The sequence below is a fragment of the Syngnathus floridae genome, chromosome 10 (assembly GCF_059516105.1).
Source record: "Syngnathus floridae isolate MCC-2025c chromosome 10, RoL_Sflo_1.0, whole genome shotgun sequence".
Lineage (NCBI taxonomy): Eukaryota > Metazoa > Chordata > Actinopteri > Syngnathiformes > Syngnathidae > Syngnathus > Syngnathus floridae.
The window spans coordinates 4,990,400-5,007,453 of record NC_142422.1 but is presented as its reverse complement, the minus strand read 5'-3'; the positions used below and the strand labels follow the sequence as shown (position 1 = coordinate 5,007,453).

The following is a 17,054-nucleotide window of genomic DNA, read 5'->3' as shown; positions in this document are numbered from 1 at the left end:
ATGATCGTGGCCGTTAACGTCTGGGCGTCTGCACAGCAAACTGTTTATTCAAGCACACATTTAACTCAGAATAACTGTTTGAAACGAAGCCCTCCCCTAAACGCCAGCCCAGCCAATAGGGGGCCCCAAGAGGCGGGGGTGGGAGGTTTGCCCACCCCCTTCCCACCGCCCCATCGGCGTGCGTGTGAGGCAGAGGGGCTCAACACACTCAGCTTGGTGCCAAATGTGGTGTAAGCCCCCAACGGAGTCAGTGCGCATCTCCCTTTGGCAAGTATAGCAGAGAGAAGTGTGCGTGTCCGCGAGAGCTACGTGTGTTCCATACATCACAGCAAGGCAGTCACTCACACGGAGGAGGAGGGAGGAGAGAGGAGGAGGAAAGAGGAGAGAGGCAACTTCAGCCAGCTCCATCATCACAAGCGCCCAGAGTCCAGGAGGAGGAGAGCGCACAGCAGTGAACAAGTGGACCGCGCTTCCAACCCGTGGCTTTTGATTCTTCAAAGTGGAAAGTTAGCAGGAGTGACAAACATGCATCTGTGACTTGATTTCCACCAAGTGTTGGGACATATTCAGAGAGATTGCCCTCGAGTGGATCATATCACGGGAGTGCGTGCGTGCGAGTGAGTGAGTGGACCGCAAGCAGCCCCGCACGAAACAGACGGCGTTTATCCGCGCGGCCACGGGGGAACAACTACAATGGTCGTGCTTTACCTCATCTTTTGCCTTATGGCCTCGGGTAAGCCCATTCTTTATCTTTTTGTTGTTTTCATGTGTGATTTTAGTGCGCTTTAACGCGCGATGCGTCAAGGCAGCTGGTGCGGCGTCCCGCTCCGCGCAGGACATCCACGCAAACGCTGCACCGCGTTATCCGTGGAATTACGCGTGCAGTTAGTTGGTGGAAGCGTGATTGCATCAGTGGGTATCACGCTGAGTTGATTCCCGGCGCTTTGCTTGGGAATTCTTGGCCAGGCTTAATTTTTTTGCGGGGTAGCGCGTGAAGATGCGGAGATGCGGAGGGGAAAGTTGATCAGAAATATTGTATATCATTAAACTGAATGCGCGAGGGGATTAAAACACACACACGTCAATAAAAATAACTATTAAAATGTGGAATAGTACAAATGCCTTGCCGCTTTCTGGCGTGCGTAAATTTAGTTTTTCTCTTATGGCTGTGTGTGTGTGTGTGGGGGGGGGGGGGTTAGGGTTAGGGTTGAAGTAAAAAGAGATATCACCTTGTAAAAGTAAGCTCACTTTTTCCTTCAACTTTTTCCACGCATGATTTGGCTGCTGACTGACTAATAACTTGCTAATAACTCGCATATGTCTTGATGCAAAAAATAGCCTGCTGTAATTAACACTGAGGGACTGTGACTTATCAGCATTGTGCCAGAGCTGTTAAAGAAAAGAAAAACACACACTCTCAGACACACACGGAATGCATAAGTATACCTATTAATTTAACACCTTGAGGAGGAAAAAGAAATATGACTGACTCACAAGCCAGAATTTTAGGTTATTTAACAAATGGTATTGTTTGCTTAAAAGCCATTTGTTGAGATCACCACGGTACCATTAACCCCCCCGCTCCCTCCTGCTCCACATGGTGTCGTCATTAGGGAGGGAGGGGGGTGATCTGATGGGATGCCAGTAGACCTTTGCTCTCTGACAGACGTGCAACAGCTGGATAAGGAGAAATAGCGCAGTAGCCAGACAGTGGCAACCCCCCCCCCCTTTACCCCCCCACCCCTCTTCTTCCAAATCCAGCACACATTCTTACACATACACACGCACATCCGAATTATGAAAATGGTAGCAGCTGCCCCAATTAGAGTGTAAGACACCTTGGAGCACTTTTTTTTTAGGTTAAAGCTTTCACGCAAAGTCACTACAACTCTCATCTGTCAACTCCCACTACCTGTTTGTTGCAGAAAAACAAATGTGGATTTAGTATGGACAAAAAAACAACATTTAGGCTACATTAGATCTTTTTTTCTCCTTGAATCTTTTTTATAAGGATGCAGATCACTCATTCCCACTTAATGGATGGTTGAGTCATCAATAAACATCTGGTTAGTACTTGAAAAATATTCACTATTGATTTTTTTTTTTTTTTTTTATGCCACTGCTGGTCTTACTGATGGACGGAAATCAGTGAGGTTTCTCACCGTGCCGTTTTGAAGCAGAAAACTGATCGGCCCAATCTTAGGCAAGTAGGCAAGATAAGTGACTGAGAAGGTGTTAAGTCCCAATCCAAGGCGAGTCATGGAAAAGTGAGCGAAAAAGTGCAATTTGGTGCTGATTGAATTTCAATTGTCCATCACCATTTTTTTGCTCCATCACAATATGTCCATAGCACATGATTGTATACAGTCTTGTTCCCCACTCGCAATTTACTTTCCCGGAAAGTCGCCCTTTTTGTGCCCTGAGGAATTTGATTCCACACTACATCAGTATTCTGAGTAATCTTCTGCGAGCGCTTCTTTGGAAACCTTTTTTTTTTTTTTTGCTTTGGGAAGCTTGTGTCTCATCGGGCTGAGTTCAAAGGCTGAGTGCTGAGATTACAAGTTTCTCCTGCTTCCTCTTTAAGTCGTGTCCCCACTCCATGGTGCAATGCCGGGAGAAAAAAAAAAAGGACCGTATTCCCTCCCAGAAGTCTTTTTGTTCCCTCACCAGCTTATTGGTGAACAGGTGACGACCGGTCATGGGAACATGCAATGTATCTTAATGAGGCAACACACACAAGTAAATTAGAAGCCACTACCGAGCATCATCTCCCCTCTTGGCCATTAAGTAGAGATTTGCCTCATCCTTGTGTGGTGCAGACATGTTTGTGGGCCCAGCGACAGGCTGGCCTCCCAAAGGGTGGCTTGGAGAATTTGTGCATATTTCATGAGCTATACTTCTTTGAATTCTTGTGGGGGCGGGGGGGTCATTGCAAGTGGTGGAGAGAGGGAAGAGAGTCTTTTTGCAGACATAAGGCTTAGATGTGTCACCAGTGTCTTAATGATTGCACACGGCGGGGAAACACTGGGGACAAGCAGCAGAGCGTCGTTAACCTTTTCCGCCTCTTGTCGAACACACTCACCCATCGTCCCTCTTCACCCCCACCCCCACCATACCATCACCACCCGCCACTCATACTCATTTTATTTCCTTTACGTTAGTGATAGAAAGTTTGTTAGCAAGGACTTGAGCCAACCGGCTTTGGACACGAGTTGCATAGTGCCGATCCAGCAGAATGTGCATACAGCTGACTCCTGGAGAGAAGTGTCTTGCATTATTTAAGAGACGCAGTCGTGGCTAAGATGCATTTTAGCTTACTTTGACTTCCTGTCTATCTGTGTATTGGTTTTTGCTGTTGCAGAGTTGTATTTAACATAGTACTTACATCAACTAGAAAATCTATCTATCCATCTATCTATCCATCCATCAAGCACCTCAATTAAATTCACTGTGCCAATAATTAGACTTGGGCTATTTTCAGACCCATAGGTGTCAAACACAAGGCCCGAGGGCCAGATACGGCCCGCCACATCATTTTATGTGGCCCGCAAAGACAGATTGTGCATCAACTTCATGTGTCAATACTAAAATTACAAATTCTCCAATTTGAATCTTTTTAAAATATTTGAACAGTTTTTACGCATCTCTGATTCCAAAACTAGTTATTGACAGACTGACCACGATAAAAATCAGTTTGAGACCCCTGCCCTGTTAAATGAAATGTTAAAGAAAATTTATCTCGGTATATCAAAACTTCCAGCATTGCAAAGAGTCTGCCAAATTCCCAAATAAGCCAAAGGATGCTCAAAGATCAAAATGCGCCATTTTTTTTCCATCAGACTGCATCTGTGCTCTCTATGATTATAGAGACCACGTTGTCTCCGAGTAGAACTGACTATTTGAGGCACTAAGGCTTCTTCCAAGCGCCTTAATTTGCTCCCATTCCCTCTAAACACTCATTTTATGCAGGAGGCACGCGCAAACAAACAGTAATGAATGACCAAGCTGTTAAACAATGGCCCGCTGCTTTCTCCTCATCCTGTAGACACGGTGCACACATCTCATTGTGATCCTTCATAAACAGCCCCTACACGTGTGCAAAAAAGGAGAAAAGAAACAATGGCACTTCATAATGTGGCCTGCTTCTAATCAGCTTTGCCATTCGGGTAAACACAGATAAAGAACTTGGCAGTATGTCCCAATGCATTGTTATCAGCTGTTAGCAAATTAGCCCATCGTGTTGGCTGCTCTGACCCAGCCCAGGAAGCCAGGTAGCTAAGTGTTGATGGCACTTGTCCTCTTCGGCGCACCCGTCCTCCTTTGTCTTCACTTTCTCCTTGCGCACATCCTCACCTTGTCTCCCTCTGGGCCAGTCGGCGTATCCGGGAAGGAAATGACAACAAAAAAAACGGGACAATGGAGACGGGGGCCGTGTCAGCTTCCTGCCTTTGCCTGGAGACATCTTCCCCGGCGACTCCACCTCGGGCTGGATCGTCAGCGGCGCGCGACACAAACTTGTTTACTCTTTCATTCTCCTTCCCAAACAACGCAATGGAAAGATGGAGAGGACTGAGAATTGATTCTGCGCACGTCATTAAAACTGCACCACCAGGGATGAAGTCACGTTTATACAGTAGAAGATATTTTGAGGAGATGGATTGTGTTTAAATCCCATCCCTACACACACACACACACAATGTCACTTCTTGCTCAGGAGATTTATACCTTCAACATACAATAGTAATAAAGTAAAGATCCATTTTTATCCTTAAATCAGGCAAGAGAAGAATTTCATAACTGCTGTCCATACACACAAAATTGAAGCGTGTCTAGTGCCGCACTGCAATATATGTTATCTTGTGTTCCTTAACCTTGTATCAAACATAGCTCGGCTGTCGGATTATGAGGGAAAACAAGCTTAGGTAGAAATACCTTTTACCGCTCTTTTTGTCCTGCAAAGAAAGGAAATGCATCAGGTTGCCATCTCCACACAGAATATCCGCAATGATCTGCTCTGGGGCTGAAGACATCCGTTCATTCTCTGTAAATGACTCACCGTCAACTCACCGACGCATGTGCGCATGTAGTCAGCGGGGTCAAGGGCACACATATTGTGACGATAAGTTGACGTGAGTGCCAGGCATCTTCAGGGCTTTGTGCTCTTTCTGGAATGATTAGTCAAAGTCCAATTGTCTAATTAATGATGCTCCGAGAACTGGACATGTCATCTTCTTCTTCTCTTTGTGTCGTTTGTTGGTGTTAAGAACAGAATCTCACGGCAATAGAAATGGACAGGTTGGGCTGTATTGACTCAAAAGTTAATATGAAATCAAATTTGTGTCGTAGTTGAGATGCTTGACATTTACGGAGATTTTTTTTAAGCCAAACCAAACATATTAGCTTGCTTTGGATCCTCGTCACCGGCAAAGACATAGCTCAAGGAAAAATCAACAGATCCTAATACTTTACAAATAAATGTTCAAATGTTTTTTCAAGTTGCAGTCTAATTGTGAGGTTCAGCCATGGAAATCTTATCCTCTTGTTGAACAAAGGGCTCAGATTGCCAGGAGCAATATTGTCTCGGTGACTCAAAGTTGAATCAAAATAGCCGTTTGGCTGACTATCACTCCCGGTTAGCGGTCCTATTGTCCGTCTTGTGTTGTTGTAGAGAAACGGTCGAATGAATTCTCTTCGATTTGATTTTTCTTTCCTGTACTACTGCTGATCCCCCTTCGCCTGGAGAAGTCAGAGAAAAGCCAATTTGCTATCAAGTGAAGGATGTCAATCAAAGCTTATCGATCTGACTTTTAACTGCAACTTCCTCCAATGGCGAAACATGTTAATGTTATCGAGCTGTGTAGAAACATGAGAAGCGGCGTATGTGGGTGGCGGTTGAAGCGGGAGGAGGGAAAGGTGTCTCTCTCTCTCTCTCTCTCTCTCTCTTGCTCTCCCCTGCTGTCTTTTTGGCCACAAAAAAAGCAATGTGCAAAGCGCCATGGGCTCAGTATGGGAATAGGGGGGTGGGAGATAGGCAGATAGAAAGAATGAGCAGGGGTCAAAGGGATTTACTGCCAGGAGCTGAACATTTCAGGTAATGGATACGCTTGAATTGGTAAAGCAAACCTGCTGCTTTTCTTTCTTTTTGCCTTGGCGGGGGTGAAAGAAAACAAGCAGGGTGTAACTTACCACATGCTCTGAAAAGGGCATTTATGGAAAGTTGATATTCCAGCACCTGCGGCCCAAACATTGGCTCTCAGGTGTCTACTCGGGACATGTGCGAGGCGGCCGTGTGGGTAGAGACGTGGATGCGTATGGTGGGAGGCTTCTTCTGCCACAGAAGCTGCAATAAGGAGACTAGTAAGTGCTTGCCAAGCTGGATGAGGTGAACTTAACACCCCTTGGTAGAACGAAGCAGTCCATTGTTCCAGTACGTTGCGCCCGTCTGACTGATGCATCCTACTTCTGCGTCCATCCCAGGGGAAGGAACGAAGCAAAGGAGGAGAGGGACTGATTGTTCCCTGCTCAGACTAACCGCAGATGGGGCTACGGTACATGATGTTTGCTTTCCAAACTCCCGAGCGTGTTCTGTGAATGCACCGGAGGATAGAAGATAAGGCAATGCCAGTAGAGACAGAAAGGCCTGGAAAAAAAAGGACTTAGACTATGATGTCAGAGCGAATAGAGTGCTGATTCCCGAAACACAAGACAAAAAGCAATGGAATGAAAAAAAAAACAGGAAAGTGCTGGCTGAAGCTCGCCAACATTTCCAAGCAGAGCAATATAAAGCGGAACATGATGAAGAAGGGAGGAAGAGTAAGTGAGAAAAGGATGAGATGCATCCATCATGAGCTTCGGTGCAGGAGCCATTTGTACCTATTGTTCTCCATAATTTGTTTTCTTCGAAGCTGCAAAGGGAGGGGCAAAGGGGAGAGACCGGGTTACAGCAGCCATTTATTTTTTGCGCTAATTACATAAGTGAGGTACCGTAATTAGGCGCAGAGTGGAATAAAACAGTGGGTTGCAAAAAGGAAAGTCACAGACTGTGACTTCTATATATTTTATACATCTAAGTGACCGTGTTAAAAGAAGCTTTTAAAAAAAAAAATGGGGCAGGAGGAGAGGGCGTTGAAGAGAGATAAGATGGGAAAAGCCCTCTTCTCAGATTGCTCTTTGAGGTGCAGGTGGAAAGGGAGATGTTGAAACGAAGGAAGAAAAAAAAATTCTTCGCATCAAAGCTGGAGAGTGGCTTTAGTAAGATGTTTGTTGTGGCTTGTTTGGGAGGGTCTTCTTGTTAGGTCACTGTGTCGACCCGGCCCACTGTTTGGCTCAGGTGGTATTATGCCTCCGAGCCGCATCATAGCAAACTATCAAAGAAGACCAACGTGTGTGTGTGGCTTAGATCATAGGTGTCAAACTCAAGGCCCGGGGCCCGAATACGGCCCGCCACATTTTTTGTAGCCCCCGAAGAAAAATTCTGCATCAACCTCATGTGTCAATACTAAAATTACAAATTGTCTTCACTTTTAAAAAGTACAGATATTGCTAGCAATTTTTGTGATCTTTTAAAAATATTGGACCAGTTTTTACTAGTCTCTGGTTTCAAACTTAGTTATTCAGGATGGTCATAATGGTCCTCCGAAGGAAACTATGACTACTATGCAACCCGCGACAAAAATTAGTTTGACACCCCTGGCTTAGACAGGACCTTCAAGGATGAACAAAACTAGATGTAGACCATTTTGCCCATTAAAAAAAAAATTAATTAGTGAACTGCCATTTTTTTTGCAATTTGGCTTAAGAGCTTCCATTCTACGGAATGCTGTGTTGTCGTGTGGCTAAAGCCGGGGAGTCTCGTCTGTTGTCACCCTGGGACCTGCATTGTCCTACTGTCGCCAAGTCGTGACCCACTTTTACAGACGTGAAGAACAATGAACAGGAATTCTTCGAAAATAGCCTTTGAAAACACATTCACGTTGTATTTTTAAACATAACCCGTGCTGACATGTTCAAAGTGTTTTTGAGAGAGCCTTAGGAAGAAACTCAAGATAATCATTATCTACAAAATAAATTGCTACAATTACACAAAATCCATCCATAAAATTATATTTCTATTTGCATTTTAAAAATGACAAAAAGGAATCCGAGCCCGGCATCTCATCTGTATGTGTGTGTGGGCGTACTGAGGCTGTCAATGGTCTTTCAGGACTGTGATCCATGGAAAGATAAATAAGCCCCTAATGAAGCCCCTCAATCAGCGGGTAGTTAAACAGCTGACCAAAAGATTGAAGGGCAGCAAGGGCTGATTGTTTGCTCATTCAAAGCACTGGGAGGAGGCTCTTGAAGCATCACACCTTTTCTTTGCACCACCAACCTCAGCCTTTCTTTCTCGGAACGCTCATTTTGATACAGGCCAGCTCCCTGATTGTGCCAGGCAGTTCTTTAAAAGGCAATTTCGAGCGAGGGGGCCTTTGTTTAACCCCCCCATTCTATCTATTGTGCTTTTCTTTTGAGTTTGAATGGTTCTGTTGTGGTCATTAGGCATGTGATATTTTGTTTTTATAAAACGAAATAAGCGCTTCTCAGAACTGGTCCGGACTAGTTTTTGTGTGGGGGGGTGAGAGAAATCAATGGAGCATTTCAACCTAATACAGCCATGACTGTTGTGGTAATGGTTTAGAAATCGACAGCGGTCATGCGGCTCTTTTATACCTCCAGGCTTGGATCACAAGTGAAGTCCAATTCATTGCCACTTGAATCGAGGCAAGAAAAAAAAATGTTCTCGTGAGCTTTCAAAAGACTCACATGATGACGGTCAAAGAACAGGTCGCTTTTGTATGTTTTGTCAGAAAAGCAAAAGAAGACTGCCGATTTACCAAAAGACAAACAGACGGACATTCTGGAACATTGAGCTGCATTTTTCCATTGCAAATAATGATGATTCCTCTCTGCAGCCTTTGCTTTTTTGATCCTGGGTAATGTGCTAACAAGCAGCGTGGGTTCATGGAATGCACACTACACTGTGTATTCACAGCAATGTGTGTGTGTTTTCTCACCAATTAATGAATTGCTTTGTGTGTCTGCTGAGGTGACAGTGGCCTGTCTCTGGCGGGGTCTGTCCTCCCCACCCAACACACACACATACACACACACACGTGTAGACATTGGGCCCTCTCACACTATTAATGAAAGCAGTCTCATTAGTGCTTGTGGTTCTATATGCAAGAGGACACTGGACCATTGCGAGTGTGTCTAATCAGGGGACCACTCAATGGCTGAGGGCCCCACTGCACCAATGATAAAGTTCACATTTAAAAATGAGCCAACGAGCGAGCTGGTTAATTGGGAGAGAGGGAAAGGAGGTTGGTGGTCACCGAGAATCGCCTCCTTTGGAGAGAGCGATGTCTCCCCTCCACACACACACACCTTTCATCTTCATGTCATATAATTCAATCCGCTCAATCTCAAATCATTTCTCCTCGTATTTCCATCCTACTTGAACCTTATCGCTCAAAGCAAGATCTTCAAGTGAAGGCTTGTTCAAAGACGAAATGGAGCGTCGAGAAGAAGGAATACAAATGGATCTCAGGAGAGGGCCTTAATGAGAATCAGTTTGCCATTTTCCTGGGTCAGATGTGGAAACAGCTGGCAAATAGATGGAGAGACGAGAGCTAAATGAAGCTATACCACAAAGTGATAGGAGTTGTCCTGCTTGCTTGATGTTTGGGGCTCTAACTTGTGTCCCACAGCACTTAACACCCCCCGAGCCATCTCTCCTGGCGGTTAATTAGAATCCAATAAGGTTGCCTCCTGTTGGTCATTGTTCCTCCACTGTGTTTACCCTTTCCAGAGGCTCCATTCGCTGCTTAATCTGCCGAGAAGCTGAATGTCAATAGGTCAGGCCAAGACTCCAGAGCCCAGAGAGGGCGGGAGGGAGGGATGGAGCCATTGAGCAAAGGGGGAAGGAGAGAGGATCAGGGGGATGAAGGAAAGGGGTCATTTCTTTCCCTCCTTGCGATATTTTTCTCCTCGCCATTGCGTTGTTGTTGTATCACCCCCCCCACCCCATCGCTTCTTTACCTCGGCTTTTCTTCTCACTTCTAATCCGTCCTCTTGATTGTTCTAAGCTGCTTTCAGACAGCCCCAGGGATTCTGGGTAGGGCAGTTGGAGAGTGTTTTAATTAAGATTTAGGAGAGGGCTCCCTTAAGGAGGGTGCTTTTAGTGCGGGACGGACAGAGCAAAGTGAAGAGGTGACGAATGAAGGAGAGCTCAAATCAGAAAATGGGAGCTGGGGAAAGCTTTTTAAAAAAAAAAAAATAAAAGCTGTTAATAGACGTGGAAACACGCGACCATTTGCTCATACAAACAGTCGGGGCTCTGAGGCATCCAAGTGGTTAAGCCAAATTGGATTTTTTTTTTTTTCCAATCTGTAATCAAGCGGCACAATCTTTATGGATCGATCTCAACTTCCTGTGATTCATACCATATCCTGGGAGGGTGATATGGGATCAGTGTTAGCCAGCAGGCAAAGTGAGGGAGTTTAAACGCTCCATCTAATGATCGATCATCACACCAGATGGGCTCGAGAGCCTGCGACGCTTCACTTGTTTGTCGCAGCCTCTATCGTGAGGTTTCTCGCTTAAAGTCCAATTTTGCAGATAGAATAGAATTAGTTAATTGACTAGCTAGGTGAGAGGTCAGCCATCCATCCATTGTCTATACGGCTTCAGCTTTTTTCGTACTGCGGGGAGCTACAAACTATCTGAGCTAACTTTTGAGCGAAAGGCAGGCGAGACTTTTTTTTTTTCTTACAAATCTGAACTTCTGGTCAAAACAGGCTCGGCATACCAAATGAAGCGTGCGTGCTCTGTTTGGTACGCTTCTCCTTTAGCGCACATCTGTCCCACCTGAGATCCCAGTTTGAACCCAAAAACAGCGTGCACAATGAAGTGTTTAAGTCAATCAAAGCAACAGACTCAAGTGCGAGAGGCCAAGTCGAGGTCGGGGGACCAACCCTCGGCATTCTTTGCCGTCACGCATCCCGACACACAGCCACCATATGTTCAATGTTTCATGCTCAATGAAGAAACCAGCCAATGTTACAAAGAGCCATTCACAGCCACTTGAAGCTGAAGAACAGTGGAATGCTACGGTATGTTTGGGAACAAAATGTGGCACCAGCCTGGAGCAAATTAAACCAAAATAAACCACAAAAACAATGAAGAATGCGTAAAACAGCAATCCAAGTCAACTTGAAAAGAAAAATCACAAAAGGCGAGCAAATTAATTTCTGCTTCCATCTTTTCCCAGGCGTGTCGCATTTAACTATTGATGGGGAATCAAGTTGACTGTGTTCACGCCCACAACGGCGCAAAACACCTTTTTAAAAATCTTTCACCACCTTACACTGGTGTGCAAAAATATCATAACTTTGCCTAACCCGCTGCAACATAGAATCAAATTACACCTTGTGCCAGACTTGTGCCTGGCATGAAAACAGTCATCAGGCTCTAAATCCTAGCAGTCATGCAAATGAGTTCTGGTTGTTTTTTATTTGGATTGCTGTAGGCTATTTTGTATTGTGTACGAAAACTTTAATCATATACATCTTTTAGTTTCTTTGAAAAAAAAATCTTGCCTGTTGCTCTTTATCGATCATTTCAATTCATGTTGATGTTGTGCTACTATTTAATGTAGTTTTTAAAAGCTTTAGTCCTGTTTTGGTGCTTGATAGAAATGCATCCAGTGTCATTTATTTTTAAAGCAATGCCGGCTGATAAACAATATCATGATTTTGCCCTGAGCGTGTTACAGCTCCCCCCAAGAGTCCCCCAGTACACATGCCTCAGTCACTCACAAGGCTCTTAATAAGGCCACCAGTAAATGCCAGGCAAGATATGCCGCGATGAAAGCTCTTTTTCTCATACTCTAGCTTTTAGGACGAGTTTCGCTGTGTCGTGCACGGGGGGGAGGGTAAAACTGCAGCTTTAAAGAGCAATGCTACATTTTAAAAGGAACAATAAACCCATCCGCTTATGAAATAATATTTTTTGTGTCCCTCATCCCATTGTGTGCCAGCTCAGGGGACTTTTGGCAGACATGAAAGCTGAGCAAAAGGTAGCAGAGGAAGCCCGTGCCAAAAAGATAAAGTGTGCCGAGCTCCACTGGGAGGGATGCATCACACAGATAGTTCATTCTTTCACTGTAGTCATTAATATCCGGCGCAAAAAAAGGTCAAACCTGACTTGAAGCCGTCCAGTATATCACAGTTACATTTATACATCAAACCCTGCTGTGATGTCTCATCAGCTCGGTCACACAGGAGAGACCCGCACTGCACATTATCAAAGATTGATGGGCTGTCCTAGTTAACGACAGGGGGAGATGCGGAGGTGAGGGTGTGGGGGGGGGGCTTCGCTCAGGAACTTTTGCGTAGTCAGAGATGTTGACTGTGCATCACAGGCTGTCGTCTTAGCAGTGCAAACATCATTAGCGCGGCGGGCCCGTGCTTTGCCCTCCCTCGCGCGGAACCTCTCGACCCGACCTCGAGATAAGCAGCGGAACTTGCAAATGCAGTATTGTGAGGTCAGGGATCTCACACCAGAGGCTGCTGGCAGATGCAGAGGCTGCAGCCTCCATCTCCTCCCATCCGTCACTTCTCTCCATACATCCGCCTCTGTGTCAGAGGAGGGAGAGAAAAAAAAAAAAAAAAAAAACACACACAACAACCAGATGAGTCCGTTTTTGTTTCAACACATCACTTTAATGCAGCGCCATCGTGCCCACCCCTTTGTTCACACCGCTTGCCGCTTTAATAATATATTGATTAATTAGCTCACTCATTAATCATTTATTCCTTAATCACGGCCTGATTTTTCTCAGAGAAGCGGTGCAATCGGGAAAAGCCTGACTTCACATTTCATTCTAATTACACCCCTTCACTAATCAACACTTAAGAGATGGAAATTCAGGAAATGAGTTTTTCTCCCTCTTTTCTTTTACTCAATACAAAGCACAAGTATTGAGTCCAGCAGGTAACAGCCCAACCACCCTCCTCCCCGCTTCTCGTCCTCTGGCGCCTCATCGGCGGGTTAAAAGGACGTTTCCACTTATAAGAAATCAAATGAACAAAATGAGTATTTGATGTTAAATTAAAAACTTTTCTTCCCGGCAAAGTCGAGGGGGAAACAGGGAAATGAGGTCACGTGCACCTTTCTAATTGTACCCAACCTGACTCTACACAACTATTCGTTGGGATGGCTAGAAAATAAACACACATATGTAGCATAGTTGTAGACACGACACCATGGTCTTCACTTGACAGCAGTGGGCATTTTTCTCTCTACCTTTAGTTGCCAGCTGAGTAAAATTCATCTCCTGAACCTGTCCAGATAAAAATACAGGCAAGCATCCATTGTTGCTGGCCATACTGTGAAGCGGAAAGACAGCAAAACATTGTCTATAAATATTGTGAAGGTGTTTTTGTAAGAATGTAGAGGCAGCAACATTGTGCATCTCACCATTTTATTGTTTCCAGTAGATTCATGGCTCCCATGGGGCTAGAAAGTAATTTGTTTAATCGCCAGGAGTTATTTTCTATGGACAGAGAAAAAAAACATTGTTAATGTGAGGAGAGCATGAAAAGGAAAAAATGAAGAGGAATATTAAAACAGCTTTAATTAGAAGTGGTCTTTGTGCTTTTTGTGTATTTGTTGCAAGGCGAGGCCAAAATTCGACACATCCGCTTTCTGTGAAGAGACTCTTGCTGACAAAAAAAAAAAAAGAATTATGCATCAAATTAAAAGAGAGCTCCAATGAGATGACGGCAAGTCGGGCATTAACCTCTAAGCTTTAAAAAGCACACACATTAAGCAACGCTAATGAGACTCTCATCGAGTTAGCTGTGTTCTGTGTTCAAAAACACACAAAAGCGCGGCGTAGACTTCAATGTGTTGCTTTGAATGAGGTTGTCGCCCTTACTCCACACACCAGCAGCTGACGTTCGACGCCAACAACGGCGTCGATAGCCTTTTCCTGTCGTCGCTTACAACTTTACAACCCTCATTAAAAAATAATAATAATAATAAATAGGAGGGGGTGAGTATTAATTATGAAACGCACTACTTCCTATCCTATCGTGAAGAGCCAAGGGGGTCTCCGTTGGGCTCAATTAGGGAGAGTAGGCCACAAATCCCCAGACTAAATTAATTGATACCCCAGGGCATTGGATCCAGAGTCAGTACTATGTAGACTTTCTTTGTTTTCATTTTACCGCCTTTTAGAAAAAGCAAGAGACTGTATCGTTATCTCCTCGTCGTTTTATGGATTTTTAATCGAATTTAATTAAACATTTATTTGCTCGCTTCATTTGTCACCGAGCTATTCCGTCACATGTTGCGCACTCTTCCGATTCTTACTAAACCAAACAGCAAAAATAAGTTGGACTGGTAATAAATAATCATCCAAATAGTGGAAGTGGGAAGGAGTCTGGGGGGGGGGGGGGATCGGGGCCGTGAGACAGAAGGAGCAAAGCAACGGAGCGAATTAGAGGGACAGAGACGGGCTGGGACTATGACACAGATCCAGCCTGCAGCTGTCTTGCAGTAAAAACACCAAAGGGGGGAGCTGGGGTAAGCTGGAGCCAAACGACAAGACTGGCTCAATCAACATCTTGTCAACACTGCTGGCTGATGTGTACAGACAATTTCATACCACCCTCCACTTTTTCTCCTCCTCTGCATATGCTGTTTTATTTTCTGTCCTCCTGCCAGCCAAGCCCGTCACTTGCTATCCCGTCCGCATGCACTCGGCACTTCTCTAGCTCATGGCGTGTCGCGGTTGTGTGTTGACGTTCAAAAGCAATGCTAGAATTATACTCCGCCAGATGCTTCTGCCCTGCCCACCGGCGAGCCTAAAGATGTAGGACTGTGACAGTGAGTGTGCAGCAAGATGCACAGTTGGAAAGTGCAGCACAGCGACTGCAAACTGAACCATTCATATTTGCTCCAGCACTGACTGTGTCACATCAGCAGTCTTGGTCTCACCCCCCTTGGCCTCCTCCTTTTTTTTTACATCCTTCCTCCTCCCCTGAATACATACCACTCTATTATAGCAGGTACCCTGGGAGCTACTGAGGCAGCCAGCATCACGACTGCTTTCCAGCTCAGTAGAGAGCGGATACTATTACATGACAACAAGGTAGTAAATATGAGAAAGTTGTTCATTGTGGTTTTTAGATGACAATAGTATCAACACGGTCCCCATTCACAAACAAGAAAATTTTATACATATAAGTTTGGCTAGCAAGCATAATAGAGTCCTTCTTTATATGTACAACATGTTTTATATACTTTAAATGCACTCTTAAAACTTTCACATTCCAACCCATAGACGATTTGGAGTCTTTAATGTTCCACATAGAAATTGAAGTGTGCTTACCGCTTTGTCACTGTGCTGCCTGACAAACGGGCAGATGGCACAATATTGAATTTCTCAGTCAAATAATGCTGTTTAAAAGCCTACTCCAGCATGTATAAAGCTCATTGATTACTGTACCCACCAAGGTTACACTCTGAACACATAAAAACGATATGAATTGCCCACACACACAATAAAAAGTGGATAAATTGAGTACAGTGCCACCCGCAGTAGTGGAGGAGCAGCCAATAGTCACATTCTCCTTCTCAAGTTTTCTGGTGTGATGTTGCCATCAAGCCATGAAAGCCTTTGAGACAAACTGATTGCCGTCAATTCTATCTATAGCCAACATCTTTACAATTGGAGGCCGTGCAATATCTTTGTATATTTTTATTTGAACATGTTTTGAATCTCTCGTCCCTCTTCTCCCGTTGTCACGCTGACAAGTCGACGTAAAGTCAGGGATGCAGAGCACGAGCAAAGGGAAAGAAGAGGAGAAAGTGATGACAGCTGACACCAGCGGTAAAACAGAGCAGTGTCAGAGTGATGTCAGTGATTAATCGCACATAGGGGCCTTGCAAAGTGTGGCTTGCTCATGAGTGGAGATGCACGAATGGTAAACAGACAAATGAGAGGGAGAGGCTTTGATTGGGGCAGAATGCGCCGAGATTCAGGGTAGAAGCCAAGAGGGGAGGGCTGGGGAGGCTGGCAATGGTTTGGATGAGCAGGTCCACTCGCTTAAAAGGGGTCTCGGCTCCAGCCAAGATTTTCACAATGGAATAAAGGCCGGGAGGGGATGCGAGGCGGATTAAACTCCGGCAAAACAGCTCTTAAAAAGCAGTTAGATTGCAATTTGGGCAGAAAAATGCAGACGAGGAGGAAAGGGAGCGAGAGCGGGTGAGTGGAAGTGCAGCCGGAATGCATAAGGGAGTGATATATTTTTTAAGAGGGGTGCAAGAGAGGAGAGCATCTGCAGAGAGAGCTACTTGCAACAGTCAAAGAAAACATACATGCTGGGCACACCACAGTGTGGCCAGTTGGTGGGTGGTCTCTCTTGTTGTCTTCTTTGAAGCCCTCAAGTTGTGTACAAGTCATGCTAATGAGCTTTGCACACTCCAAACATGAGATGGGTGCTGGGTACCTATGGGGGCATTCGGTTTGAATAGACTACCTCAGCACTACTTTTTTTGTTTGTACACAAACATATGCACGCATACACTAGTCGAAAGAGACAAAAGACTCCAAACAAAGGGATAATAATTCTATACTGAGAGAAATGGAGCTTGCATTTCCAGCCCGATTTAGAAGCCTTATCTCGACAAGGCACAATGGATGGCATTTGGGGAGAGGGCTTGTTTATTCCAAGCTTGACACTTTTTTTTTTTTTTTGCCAATTGTCTTGTTTTCGGGGGAGTTGTGTGTGCCTGCGTGCGTTTGTGTTTTCACCCCATTTCCTCGTCTCTGGAGTCTATTAAGGGAACCTCACGCAGGCTGAGTCCAGGACTATATAATATACCATGTGTGCGTATATATATATATATATATATTTTTTTTTTAATTTACTATTATATATATATTTTTTATTATTATATAGTATATATTTTTTAATTATATTTATTTATTTTTATATATATTTAAT

General features: G+C 44.6%; 1 protein-coding gene across 2 annotated transcripts in view; it reads left to right on the top strand.

Moving 5' to 3' along the window:
• kirrel2 (kirre like nephrin family adhesion molecule 2) overlaps positions 1-17,054 on the top strand; it is a 129,931-nt gene that overhangs the window by 97,758 nt on the left and 15,119 nt on the right. Inside the window, exon 1 of one of the 2 annotated variants that reach the window (XM_088388036.1) lies at positions 237-733. The exons of the other annotated variant lie outside the window; for it this stretch is intronic. Coding sequence (XP_088244162.1) covers positions 694-733 — 40 coding nt within the window. The 5' untranslated portion in view covers positions 237-693. Of the gene's footprint in view, positions 1-236; positions 734-17,054 lie in introns of those variants that run through there. 2 annotated transcript variants of the gene reach the window in all.